The sequence below is a fragment of the Phyllopteryx taeniolatus genome, chromosome 22 (assembly GCF_024500385.1).
Source record: "Phyllopteryx taeniolatus isolate TA_2022b chromosome 22, UOR_Ptae_1.2, whole genome shotgun sequence".
NCBI classification, from domain to species: Eukaryota; Metazoa; Chordata; class Actinopteri; order Syngnathiformes; family Syngnathidae; genus Phyllopteryx; species Phyllopteryx taeniolatus.
This window is the reverse complement of record NC_084523.1, coordinates 6,337,674-6,351,135: the sequence shown is the minus strand read 5'-3', so window position 1 is coordinate 6,351,135 and position 13,462 is coordinate 6,337,674. Positions and strand designations below refer to the sequence as shown.

The 13,462-nt window shown below is 42.9% G+C and overlaps 2 protein-coding genes across 7 annotated transcripts; one reads left to right on the top strand and one right to left on the bottom strand.

The window, feature by feature from the left end:
- Positions 1 to 289: 289 nt before the first annotated feature.
- Positions 290 to 9,848, bottom strand: LOC133472257 (uncharacterized). 5 transcript variants are annotated; one of them, XM_061762834.1, is made up of 9 exons: positions 8,960 to 9,848; positions 6,403 to 6,503; positions 5,563 to 6,026; positions 5,052 to 5,159; positions 4,923 to 4,979; positions 4,682 to 4,840; positions 4,454 to 4,613; positions 3,634 to 3,734; positions 290 to 2,841 (listed from the first exon to the last, which is right to left on the bottom strand). In XM_061762834.1, the coding sequence occupies exons 3-9, from the start codon at positions 5,911 to 5,913 to the stop codon at positions 2,713 to 2,715; spliced, it is 1,065 nt and encodes a 354-aa protein (XP_061618818.1). In that variant the 5' UTR covers positions 5,914 to 6,026; positions 6,403 to 6,503; positions 8,960 to 9,848; the 3' UTR covers positions 290 to 2,712. The 5 variants fall into 5 exon arrangements, with proteins under 5 accessions (XP_061618818.1, XP_061618817.1, XP_061618820.1 ...); XM_061762833.1 differs by having other exon boundaries at positions 5,563 to 6,023; XM_061762836.1 differs by lacking the exon at positions 5,563 to 6,026.
- On the top strand, positions 7,685 to 12,130 carry lmod2b (leiomodin 2 (cardiac) b). Of its 2 annotated transcripts, XM_061762817.1 has the most exons (6): positions 7,687 to 8,153; positions 8,481 to 8,900; positions 9,855 to 10,115; positions 10,191 to 10,400; positions 10,468 to 10,902; positions 11,865 to 12,130. In XM_061762817.1, exons 1-6 carry the CDS (start codon positions 7,878 to 7,880, stop codon positions 11,889 to 11,891), a joined length of 1,629 nt encoding a protein of 542 aa, XP_061618801.1. In that variant the 5' UTR covers positions 7,687 to 7,877; the 3' UTR covers positions 11,892 to 12,130. The 2 variants fall into 2 exon arrangements, with proteins under 2 accessions (XP_061618800.1, XP_061618801.1); XM_061762816.1 differs by having other exon boundaries at positions 7,685 to 8,153; positions 10,468 to 12,130.
- Positions 12,131 to 13,462: the final 1,332 nt, after the last annotated feature.

Genomic DNA, 13,462 nt, shown 5'->3' with positions numbered 1-13,462 from the left:
AATGTAATAAAGTAGCATTGCGACGATCAATTGTTTCACTCCTCCTTTTGTCCTATTAGGAATACCATCTTTTCAATTAATATTCAAACAAGAACGCATTCAACGACTGTTTGGTTGTGCTCTTTTCCCCTTTGAAATTTGCAAAACACCACAAAATAGAAGCCTCTCAAGACGATCATCATACACGTCGTTGTTCTTGCGTTAAATACACAGTTAACACGCTGTATAAACGTCACAACAAAATATGTGACAGAAAGTCAAAGGATCCAACACAAACTCATTTTTTTGATTGAAACTTTAATAATAATAAAACATACATTTAAATACATGTTTCATTCAAGTGGGGCGCAGTGGTGCAAAACTGCACTGCGTCATACTGAGCTGTTTCTAATTGTACTGTAGTTTCATTTTTACATTGTGGCTAAATAAGCCAACCAGAATATTAGAAACACCTCTAAACAGGTTGTAGATTTGTAATTGTAGCCAAAAAAGAGTAGGGCCAAACACAGGATATCATTTCACACTTTTGAGTATACTTAGCAATTTATGATTATACATGTCTCTAAAGCTGGTAAAACTGGCAAAAACAGTATAGAAGTGTTAGTCTTCAGACAAAAACGTGTAGGATGAACAAATGTGCTCACTGCATTTTGTTGTAGAATGACTCACATTTACAAAAATACTTTCCCTGGAAGCGTCCGTAAACATTACACCGCTTTTGAATACTAATTTCAAGGAAAACATACACTGGAATGTACACTACTCACCAAAAGTAGGGATATTGGGCTTTGAGGTGAAATTCTAGGATGAAACTGAAACATTAAACAGTTGTGCATTCAAAAGTGTAGATCAGGTTAAATTAAGTTCACCGTTAAAGGTTGCATTTTAAGTTCATCATGAAATTTCACCCAAAAGCCCCCAAATTCTTAACTTTTTAAATCTGTTTTAGCTGTTTGCACTCGTTTATATTTTAATGAAGGGGTTCCTTGGAACGCAATCATTGGAATACTGAAAAACTGTTATTGCAATATTAATCACCGTTCGCAGTTTTGTGCGGTCGGCAGAGATTCCTAGCGCGTTTATTCATCGCACTGGGCCGACATCAGTCGTGTTGGTAAGTGGCATTTCCCCCAGCCTACGGCCACGTCTTTTGTGGGCCGAGAACAAGCGTCCCTCTTATGCTCCTCATTGAGCTCATCCGCCCGTCCGTCCATCCGTCCGTCTGTACATCGTCGACCCTCCTGTCTTCCCTCTGTGTGTGTGTGTGTGTGTGTGTGTGTGTGTGTGTGTGAGTGTGCGAGACACTCTCTCCACACAGTCATGTTCTCATGACCGAAACAGGATTGACTCAGTGAATGAGGCATTAGAAAGTCCAGCGCTTTTTTGCTGTGGCGTAGAAGAGGAAGAAGAAGAAGAAGTGATAGATCACGGGTGGAAGGGGGACACAATGGAGGGATTCACAGCCAGTCTGGCCGCGGCTATCTTTGCCATCTGCTCCGAGCTTTGATACACAAAGTGGGACCCTTGTTGAACCGCAGGCGCAGTGTTGTTTGCGACCGGCAGCTTTACCATCTGTGACCGATCATCGCAATGTCAACAACAAGTGCACAAGTGGCTCCAACGCATCCCTTTCTATGTGTTTATATGCTGAGAAGGTATTAAAAGAAACAGCAAGACATGCGTAATCAAACTCCAATGGCTATACTGTAATATTACACAATGTGTTAAAAAATAGTGGGACGCCTGTATAATGTGCTGAAAGTCGAGTCGAAGTCGATTTATCGATGATGTCACTGATATCTCGAGCAAGTCCAAGGTAGAGGTTGAACTTGGGGATTCATGGGTTCAACCCGTTAGTCCCAAGTCATTTTGCCTTTGGAAAGTCAAATCAGATCACAGGTTACCTCAAGTCAAGACGAGTCTTGAGTCAAGTCACCTTTGCAGTCTTACCTGCAGTATCTGGTCTTCATAAAGAGAGAAGCCCAGTAAGGTCGGACAGTGATATGATTGGCCAATTTATCTAACCTGAATGTGTGTACAACAGCTCTTCACACCTCTAGTCGAGTCTTGAGTCTTTTAGTTTTTGTCACGTTAAGTTACAAGTCACCAAAATAGTGACTCAAGTCAACTTAAGTCCATGTCGCGATGACTTGAGTCCCCATGTCTGCCTCGAGGACGCCTGATTCTAAAACCGCAGGTCGTCCATTCCCGAGGCGTTTGATGATTGGTCTTCTTCCACAGAAACTCCATCCAAGCATGCTTTTACTGTGCTTTGTGTGCAAAGAACACAATTGCCTTCCCCAAGCACCCGCTTTTCCAATGCTCCAGAGTCCAGTGGTAGGACATTTTACACCTTGTAGCATTGCAGGAATCCATACGTGATGCTCCGGCCTCCGTTTTTACATTGCCTTTAATGTCAGAGGAGGTTTGGAACACCAGCAACATCCTGGTTGCTTTACACGTCTGCTTTGCTGCATCACACCACTTGGATAGTAGAAATCGGAAAGCATGGAATGATGAAGTGGTTCTTTCCAGTTCCTTAAGTCCATATACGATTTGTATAATATGTGGCCCAAGAGAGTTCTGCGTCAGGGTAACCACACGCTCGCCGTCGCAGGAGGTGGTGTCAATTTGACTGACGTGCCACATCTCGGCAGAACGAGCCATCTGAGCTCGTCCCGTACAGATCCTTCCCCCCTTGGTCTTTATTCTTCATCTGCTTTCATGGGCGTGGGCGGCCCTTTGAAGCGGGATGGAGACAGTCACGCTGGGAACGGTGTCACAAGGTGCCATTTCTATATCCTCAGCAGCGTGCTCCGGTAAATGTCTCGTAGATGTGACCTGAAGAAAATGACGATTAGTTAATCACCAAGCGGACGTCATTAGGTGAGCTAATAGGGAGCCATAAAACACTGCTGAATATTTGATGAGCACTTGTTAACAGGGATTTCCTTTCAGGAAGTGCTCACTAAGACAAGAGAACATCATTATTTATTGGAGTGGCCCTTGGAGATTTCATGTAATGGGATTTTTTCCCCCCCAAAAAAAAAAAATATATTTTGTATTATTCATGTGTATTTATTATTTTTGTTAGTACTACAGTTTCTTAAACACATTATTAGAATAAGAGTCTGGCTTGGATCTGTCTTAATTCAAGTCGTTGATAATTTGCATTCATTTTCTATTATTTTATATATTCAGCTAATAAGATGTATTGGTAGTAATGATTGACATGAGCTCCAGTTTGAGTTTATTACATTAATTTGTGCTATAAATTCAATAGCCAACAGAAAAAAAATTGTCATCCTCTCCAATAGACAAATTCTAAAATGGCTTTAGGCAAAACATAAGGCTGAAGTACTGAATTGTGCGGTGGGAGACGTGTCGACTACACCACGATATACTAACTATGCCAAAAAACATAAACTAGTCCTGTTTCAGTTTGGACACTTTTAAACAACTGTTTGCAAGGCGATTATATTGTTTGCATAATGTTAATATGTTCTCGTAAACACAGGAAAGACGACACAGTAAAAATAACTGCCTGAAATCGTACATGTCTTGCCGTGAGGCGGTTACATAGCGCTCATGTAAATACAACAGAACCGAGCGTTATAAATTTCATCCACTCACCCGCCATATGATGAGAACGACGCAAGCCGTTACAGGAATGAACACCAACAGCAACGGCGTTCTTTTCCACCATACGTAATCACGGCCTTCCATGTGATCCCCTGCGGTAAGGACATATTATCGGAATATATTCCAACTACGAAATCTGATCACAGACTGTCCAAATCCCCTGATCTTGAGTTATATTGAAGCGTCAACCTATTATCCATACTAAAAACAGCAGTGATTGTATAGTGATAATATATGTCATTTTCAAATGACTGGAATCCAATTTGAGCAGATTAGCTAGATTAACTTTATTGATACACATTAGTGAGTTTGAATCACAGTTCTGTATTAACTATAAAACACATATTGACAAGAAATTCTCCCTGTGCTTTCTCCGGCTACTCTGGCATCCTCACACATGCCCCCCCAAAAAACACACATTAGATTCCTTGCCCTACCTCGCGCCTTGACATCTGGATTTTGGCCTGTTTTATTGCCACTTCTCTCCCTCCCGTTGATTTTTGTGAACTGTGGGCTTGTCAAGCCCTTTGAGACTCTTTTGCGATTAAGAGCTATATGAATAAACTTGATGTGACTGAAAATTGTCCATATTTGAGTGTGAGCTTGTCTATTATGGCCTGTGATTGGCTGGCAATTAGTGCAATGTACTTTGCCCAAAATCACCTCAGATAGGCTCCTGCTCACCCGTGACCTTAATAAGGATAAACGTGGCTGGATATTGGTACAAAAAACAAAAAACTGCCCCACGCTCACTTCTGCTCCCCACTTAATGCAAATATTGGAAGCATCTATTATAAACATGCGTGTTCACCTGGTGCATTTGCTGTACTGAGACACGATGGTGGCTTGCAGGAGAATTTGGATGTCTCTTGACCTGCAACGTGGAGGATATCCTCAATGTAGTTGAAATACAGCTCGTTCTTCAAGCTCCCCTCCTGGTAGTGACACTGGAAGACTTGCATCGCGGTTTCCTGCGTGACGACATCCAATTAATTTCCCGTACGCAAAGACTGAATAGAGGACAGCCATGTCGACTTACCAGTTCCTGGTGGTCAAACGTGAAGCGCAAGCTCTTCAGCATGGCGATGAAGACCAGGATATTTTCCTTGTTGGAGGAGTCGGCCCCAAACATGTTGGCCAGGTTGCGAAGACTTTGCTCCAAAGGATAGACGTTCAACACCACCCAGCACGCACCAGCCTAAGAAATACACCATTGACTGAGAATAAGAAGATATTTTCTTCACGTTTAAGGTCTAAGGCAATATTTGTCACATACATACCACTTCTTTGGGAATGTAATGAAGCGGAATCTCATAATCGGAAGGGATGTTGTGCTTCTAAAAGGAGTGGCATCAATCTAATTAAAACGAACAATCACGTGTGGAAAATGTACGTTTTAAAAAGCTCACCAGAAGCGACAGCTTGCTCACATCATCAGTTATCGGGGTTCCAAATTGTCCACAGCACAGATTCAAACTTGTGAACAGACTCAGGAGGACGCAAGGTGCCTTGAAGATCTGCAAAGATGTCCTAATATTAGGGACGCAGTCTAATTATATAATAATGCTCATTTTCTGACACTGTCACTGAGTTGTACCTCCCATGTTGTGGCCTGGCACGATGAGTGAATGAAAATGCAATGGCATATAACACTGAAAGTCAATATTGTCTCACTGCAGGCTTAGCACAAGCTCATCTGCCTTTGTCAACATCATGAGTGAAAACAAATGTCAGCTTTCACTTAACACACATGCGGAAAAAAAAAAAAAAAATCCACCTTTTTACTGCTACAAGAGATATCCTTTTAAACACAGAATGCCATTGTCCACACATGTACTCAGATGACAGCCCATACATTACATACACAATATACTGTATGACAAATGAGTCAAAACACAAAAACAAAACAACCAGACTTACTTTCTCCCTCATATGGAGCACAAATGCAAGGCTGCCCAAATCCGCTGCATGAAAGTCGGTCTTTATAATCCGAAGCTGGAGATAACTGAGAGCCCGTGTGTGTGTGTGTGTGCGTGCGTGTGTGCGTGCGTGTGTGTGTGCAAGGTCCAAGCAGTGAAACTTGAGGATGGGCCAGCCGTCTGCCTGCCTCCACGCAGAGCGGCAGAGGCTTTTTGAAGGACTGGAGAGGCCGCCTACGGGCTGAGTCACCGTGTCACACGCTGACCACGTCTGAGACTTCTCCCACGGATCAACCGGCTCGTCACTGGCGCGTGGGCGCTTCGGCTCGAAACGCGGATGGGTGTATTCCATTCGGAATATGCGAGGGTTATCCCCGAGAGCTGCTCCTTTTGAATGTAAATGAATGCAGGTTGTTCTTCCGCCGAAGGAATTTTTGGCTTTGATATTCAACCAAGGCGCATCTACTTAACATATAGCATACACAAATGATGTTATATGCGTAAAAGCTCATTTTCAGACAACATGCAGTTGCTTCGTAATGACTGATGCTGTGACATCCCTCATTCCACTTGAATCAATAGCGGTCACAAAAGAAAGGTCAGAAAATGATCCTAAATTAAGCTCATATAAAACTAATAACAAAGCTATGCTAAAAATGTGTACACAAAATTCTTTCTTTCCGGATAACTTGCATCCATAACGGCCGTGGTTGTTTATATTCACTAAATGTCTAACCCAACCGTTTACTGCATATTCGTCAAGTACGTTTTTCAGCGGGTAGGTGTGTCTCGCCCATCTTGTCGGTGACACTCAGCTTTGTAAACCACTGTAATGACTCACAGATCCCAGTAGATGGCAGCGTTGCATCGCTTTGGATTTGAGATCAGCACAGCTTTTGAGTCGAAGATAAAGATTAGGCAGTGAATGTTGGCTCGTCACGTCTGTAAATGCAAACACGCTGGAAGTCAGACAAGTTTGTATAGTATATATGTATAGTATATAACAATAAATCAGTTTGCTATCAAAAGCACTTTCTCAATCAAGTTTTTTTTTTTTTTTTTTAATAGTTTGAGGTGTCACAAAAGTAAAAAAAAATATTCACGTCAAAGTCACTGTTCTGCTTGATGTTTCTTTTCACAAAAAGCTGTTTTTCTCCACTTTTTGGTCAGAAACCACTGTTTTTGGTGAAACCAACCCATGTCCCATTGCTAATTACTGGCAATATGGGGAATTCTGCTTTGCAAACGTCGCACAATGAATTAATTAATAATGGATCATAACAAGAGCTTTTTGTTTAATTTTGTGCCTAAATGAGCCTTAAGTATCAGCAACGTCCCTCATACATACTTTACATTGAAATAAATACTTCCCAATCAATCAAAACTGAGCCTTATTATCTTTCAAAAGGCAAAATTTTTAAGACAACTGAATATTTCAATCGCATATTTGTCTTGTGGCCAAACACGTTTCCTGTTATATTTGAATTAATCCAGTACAATCTGCCCTTTGTGTGGCTTCCAGACCAGTTTTCTGTCACCTGCATCCTATTAATTCAATGAGTTGCATTTGTTTGTTGTTTCTCAGTATTTCCTTGTTGTGAGCTTGTCAAGTAGCCGGGACTTGGTGATATATATATATATATATATATATATATTTACCTTCAAATACTACATAATACAAACAACAACATTAATAATTCATGTATAATGAATTATACATTCAAATCCCATTTTCAATTCACTTAGAAGTTATGCTGAGATGCTGTCTCCGGGCGGAATTGCCAAAGAAATGAATTAAGGAGATGGAGAAGGCATACATCCAAGCATAGCATAGCAAAGCCCGTAAACCATGGAAATATACACCCCCTAGTGGCTGCAATAGGGATGGCTATAAACAATGTCCATGTACCCAAGAGAGGTTTGTGATGCCATGTCTCCATTTGTGTTTGTTATTGTGTGTTCTGTTCTTGGCTATGAACAAAGCCACTCAGGCATCGGTGACACGCCGCAACGATGACAGGCCGCAGCCTCTGAGCTCACATGCTTTTCGTGGCTCTGTTCCCTTTAGAGCGCCGGCCTCCCAAAAAAAGACGGCGCATCATAGGGGCCGCCATTTTTGCCACATACCCCTCTGATCCCTCTCTTAAGGCCGGGGCGGCAGCTGCGGGAGATTAGACGAGGCGAGGACACCAACGCGCAGATATCTGGTTTGGACTGGAGACCGATTGTGACTTGATTCAGAATTCCAAAGATAAGTTTTTACGAGAGAGTCTATGTTTTTAAATGTGAGCGGTCTATGCTAATCCCGCTTTGGCGATGAGTTGTTTCGGATACCGCCGGGAGCTGAGCAAGTACGAAGACGTGGACGAGGATGAGCTCCTGGCGTCACTCAGCCCCGAAGAGCTGGCCGAGCTGGAGAAGGAGCTGGTGGACATCGACCCCGACGCCAACGTGCCCATTGGGCTACGACAGAGGGACCAGACCGACAAGACCCCGACCGGGACCTTCAGCAGAGAGGCCCTCATGAAATATTGGGAAGCCGAGACCCAGAAAATCCTAGAAAATGAAATCGCTGGAACCAGCCCTAAAACGGTCAGTAGCAAAAGATGACATGAAATTTGTCGTTCAGAATTGAATTGGAGGGAATGTCATTAGCACATCTGCCTCACAGGTTTGAGGTTCTGAGTTCGAATCTGTGCTCGGGCCTTCCTGTGTGTTTGAATGTTGAACTAGGGACCCTAGGGATAAGAGTCAGAGCCAGCACCAAAACTACTCCGAAAATACAGCTAGTCAGCTAAGATAGGCTCCAGCTCACCCTAATGATAATAAGCGCGAAAGAAAAACGATGGGAGTGATTGGTGAATTTGGGACAAAATGTCCTTTTAAAAGCAACAGGCTGTTTAAAATGTGTTGACATAGGATGAAGACGACGAGGGAGTGACAGACAGAAAAAGCGAATCAGAGGACGAAAAGGATGACGGAAGCGAGAAAGAGCAACAACAGCAAAAAGAGGAGGAAGAAGAGGAGGATGAAGAGGAGGATGAAAGCGAAGAGGAGGAGGAGGAGGAGGAGGAGGTCGTAACAGAAGAGGACGAAGAAGACGACGACGAAGGGGAAAAAGCTCACGTGGAGCCCGTATTGCCGCCGACGCCTGTCAACGTCCCCCAGCAGCTGAAGCCGCAGAGGGCGGAGCCTGTCAGACTGACTCCTCCCCCTCAACCTGCAGACCCTAACGCCAACGGGAACCCCACCGTCGTGGACGAGGCCCTGCAACGATCGCTCAGCGACGACCCCGAGCTTACGGAAGTTAACTTGAACAACATCGACGACATCTCACAGGTACAAAAATGCGACCATTTCCATGTAGAATTGACCATAATCTAATCTCAGAACTGTACCTCACTGTCAGAAAAAGACGTTTGTGGCGCACTTCTTTCCGGGTGTGTTCCCCCATATTGGAACGGGAGTGCAGGACGAAGTTTCCCCCTGAAAAAAATAAAAAGAAATCAGATAAATAGAGAATAAAGAGAGGACGAACAACGGTAACAAAACAACGATCAATTTATATGTTTAAATATAAGGTAGAATACATCAATGTTAGCTTCGTTAGCCCGTCTATGGCGTTTTGGCATGAGTTTTAGCATTGAGCTAGCAGGCTTTCATAAGGCAATGTGGTTTTGTTAAATACAAGTGTAATTTTCTTTGTTTGTTAGCGTTTGCTGCCACCATCTAGCATTCGTAAATTAAACTTTTGCTCACAACCGAAGACAAGAAATCCGCCGAGCGACAGCTCTTATCTTGAGAAACTCGTCAAATTCACTTCGTGTGAAATCTAGATCTGGTTTAGTTGAACACAACGCTATCATTCTGTTGCATGAATGGCAACTGGTGGATCCAAAGGTTAATTGCACCTTCTGGAACAGCATTTAAATTATTTGCCTGTCACTGTAAGTCGCTGGCAGAGAGAGATGAACGTTGTATGTAGTGAATAATCAATAATTTTCAGACAAATTAAGTGAAATTGAATCATTTCCCACAACACACTGTGGTTACAATTATTGAGCATAATAAATCTCAATACCATATAAGCATATACCGTATTGAAATGTCTTTGTTTCTTCTTATTCTTTTTAATCTGACAACTAATTTTACATTTTTTGGGGCTTTATCGTCATTACTATTATTAAGACACAACAGCAAAACGTGTTGCCGAAACAGCAGGTAAAACACAAGGCATGACGCAAGATAAGATAACCAAGAAATAATTCAGAGCACAAAATATTGCTTTCGTAGGAGACTCTTATCCGATTCGCGGAAGCTCTGAGGCCCAACACGCACGTGCGCGTCTTCAGCCTTGCCAATACCCACGCGGACGACCCGGTGGCTCTGGCCATCGCCAAGATGCTGCGGGAGAACTCGTCCATCGTGAGCCTCAACATCGAGTCCAACTACGTGAGCGGGAAGGGCGTCCTGGCGCTGGTTCAAGCCCTGCCAGGAAACAACACCCTGACCGAGCTCCGATTCCATAACCAGAGGCACATCTGTGGAGGACAGGTTGGTGTCTAGCCTCGCTCCTACTCTGAATGTCCTTTTTTTTTTTTTGCCACAACATGGCTTCCTCTACTTTAGGTAGAGATGGAGATGGTGAAGATACTTCGGGAAAACCACACCTTGATCAAGCTGGGCTACCAGTTTAATCTACCTGGTCCCAGGATGAGCATGACGGGAATCCTCACCAGGAACCAGGACCGTCAGAGGCAGAAACGACTGCAGGAGCAGAGGCAACAGCAGCAACAGGGGGCGCCGGAAGGAGCCACCAACCCCCGGACCACTGCACTGGTAACGTCACAGACGACAGCATTAGTATTGTGTTATTTCCAACATGAGGCTTTCTTTCTTTTTCTAGCGAGGAACACCCTGCAGCTCACCTAGATCCTCTCCTTGGTCCTCTCCTAAAGTCCCGCGCAGCAACCTGGCTAAGAAACAGACACCTCCTGCACCTCCACCACCGCCTCCGCCTCCTCCACCACCACCACCACCCCCTCCTCTGCCACTGCTTCCCTCTCGTCAGGAGAAGAAGAAGCCCACCCGGACCATCGCGGAGGTGATCAAATCCCACGAGGCGAGCAGCAAGAAGTCCAAGACCAAAGGGAAGAAGGGCAAGAAGGGCAAGGCCAAGGACGAGACCACCTGCATCCTGAAGGAGCTGAAGAACGCGCTGAGGCCCGTGGCGGCGGAGAGGCGGGGGGAGGAGGGCAGCAGGCCGTCCACGCCCATGAGGTCGGCCCACGACCAGCTGATGGACTCCATCCGGAACAGCAGCATCCGCAGCCTGAGGAAGGTGAGGGAAACATTCATTTCACTATCAGGCCAAGCTTGCACATATTTATGTTACATATATACTTAGCAAGTTTTTTAGTAAGAAAACTAACACTCTACAGCATTGTACTTTATACAAACATACAGTAATAACATTAATGAATGGTTTGTGCGTCGTGATTTCATGCTTCAATGCCCGTTGACATTTTGCTGCTCCTTCTGGTATGTGGACATTGGCCACCAGGGGGTAGTGCAATGCATGCAGACACACTACACGCAGATTTGATGACGAACACTGTCACAATTAAGCTCCAATAATATCAGTCGATGTTCGCAGAGGATAAAGAATAGATGCCTGTGAGTATTGTTGTATCTTCTGTCTGCATGTTTGGTTCTTGCTTGTGTTTGAATATAAATTGGTTTATAATTGTATCCTAATTACTGCGACATTGATGCCTGTTTCGTTAGCTCGTTTATGGCATTTTGTATTGTGTGTTAGCATTAAGTTTTTTGACGTTCGTAAGCTAGAGAGACGTAGTTTGGTTAAATACAAAACGTGTAATTCTTTGTTGATGTTGACGTTTGCTGCTTCATATTAAACAACAATAACAATATTCACATTGTTTAGTTGAACTCAAAACCGTCACTTGAGTACGTACACACATTGATTCAGGAAAAAGTAACATTTTCACCAAAGATGGGGAGACGGACTCCCAAATGCATCTTAAGTCGAATCAATGGTCTCCGCTAAAAACTTGTAGCTCTTTTAAAATGAGGCGAGTGTGTTGTTATCTCGCGGCTTGTCACAGTGGAAAAAAAGTCAGCTCTGCCCCCAGCTGCGAAATTCCTGCCACTTATTGCTGCTATTCATAGCCAAGTGTTCAGCAGAGGTTTGATAAAGGCAGACGTAGCAACAACACAAACACTGTCAGTTGACGCTGAAGTGCAAATCTTTGCTTCAGAATTATTGATATTTTCTTACAGGTTGAACTCCCGTTACACCTACGATAATATAGAAGAAAGAAGAAGTTGCCATGGTAACTGGCTTTGACACAGGAAGAGCAACAGTGGTTTAAAAAAAAAAAAAAAGTGGGATTTTTTTTTTTGCCCTGGTACAAACGATCTATTTTGTAACTTTATTTTATTTTTAAAAACTTAAAAGTTTGTTTATTGATATTTTTTTTTTCTTGTCAACTTGTAAATATGATGTGCTCTTGTTTGATTGAATGAAGTGTTCATTTCTAAATACAGATTGTTTGGTTTGTCTTTCTTAATTACTACCAAGAATCCTATCCAGTTTCCATTTTTCGTCTAGAATTTTTAATAGTTGTGATCAGTTTCCTGAGATGCAAATGAACCATTCATTTTGCCCACTGGGGTTACTGTATATAGCTCTGGTTGGGACGTTCATAATGCATGACGAGTGACAGCTGATAATAACAATTAGACACCCTCGTCATTGACATAAAAGGGGATATTATCATGAGCAATGTTTCGGTTGCAAGGAACAGGAAATGCTTTGTTTGTATCATTTTATGAAGCTGCTACTTGGATGGATGAGGCCCGGTCAACAGATGCATGAAGAGTACGTGTTTAGTAGGTGTTAAGTGCCTTAAAACCTGCGCCAGACGTGTAAAATACTATTAACTTTGGCGCCCGCTCACTTGACAGCAATCTGCATGTTTTATTTGATAATTTTAGGACTTGTGACAACACATGTACTCGATATCCTTCCCCTCAGCGTGCATGCCTTCCACGGCCTAAGTGTTCCTAAGAATAAAACTTACTCGTAGGAAGTGGAGCACTTTGTCATAACAATCCGTCCAAGTGCCAATAAGGGGAACCCTTCCAGCGAGATCTGCTGTAAAATGTGGAGACTTCCTGCTTTTAAATGTGGTCAGTGACCCCTCATGTAAAATTCAGAGACACGTTTGTGCTGTACACAGTAATATAAAACCAGTCCCCCAAGATACAATGAAACAGTTAGCGCTGCAATAGCTGGATGAGGATAGTACATCTCTCTGAAGCTGTTAAACTGAATTTAAACCTTTGCATTCCTTACTCATGCAGATTTCAAATGTGGCTTTAGACTGCGTGCGTGCGTGCATGTCACGATGGGTACACAGAGCGAGCGGAAAGTGACATACCTTGGTCTGATCCCGGTCAGAAGGTCCACAGCTGAGATGTGATACATTTAGCTAAAAATAAAATGGCAAACAGAATTGATGCTGTTGTTATTGACACACTTGCGTAAAGAAGGGCTTGTCCATAAACAAGAACAATGAGCTCTTTTAATACTGTGTTGTGGATTGATCGTAAAATATGCTTCACAATATCAAAAATACATGCACCATCTGATTGTAAACAGGCAAGTAAACACCAAAATATGTCATTAGATCTGTTTATTGGAGGACACAATGTACAAGAGGTTGCATAGAATTAAACTAAATTAGCTGCACATTCCATATTATTCCACCAATGTAATTGTACATTGAATGTCATATTAACAAAACATATTTATCTATGCTAATAATAGTATACTGTATTGAATTTCACCCATTCTTGCTACTGTCAGCATTTTA

What these genes read in the sequence shown, in the direction of transcription:
- lmod2b (XM_061762816.1), top strand. Translation starts at nt 7,878, where the DNA reads ATGAGTTGTTTCGGATACCGCCGGGAGCTGAGCAAGTACGAAGACGTG. An exon ending in ACATCGACGACATCTCACAG is followed by an intron (nt 8,901 to 9,854) that starts GTACAAAAATGC and finishes TTGCTTTCGTAG; the next exon opens with GAGACTCTTATCCGATTCGC. An exon ending in GGCACATCTGTGGAGGACAG is followed by an intron (nt 10,116 to 10,190) that starts GTTGGTGTCTAG and finishes CCTCTACTTTAG; the next exon opens with GTAGAGATGGAGATGGTGAA.
- LOC133472257 (XM_061762834.1), bottom strand. Translation starts at nt 5,913, where the DNA reads ATGGAATACACCCATCCGCGTTTCGAGCCGAAGCGCCCACGCGCCAGT. An exon ending in TGCTCCATATGAGGGAGAAA is followed by an intron (nt 5,160 to 5,562) that starts GTAAGTCTGGTT and finishes ACATCTTTGCAG; the next exon opens with ATCTTCAAGGCACCTTGCGT. An exon ending in CAGTACAGCAAATGCACCAG is followed by an intron (nt 3,735 to 4,453) that starts GTGAACACGCAT and finishes TCCTTACCGCAG; the next exon opens with GGGATCACATGGAAGGCCGT.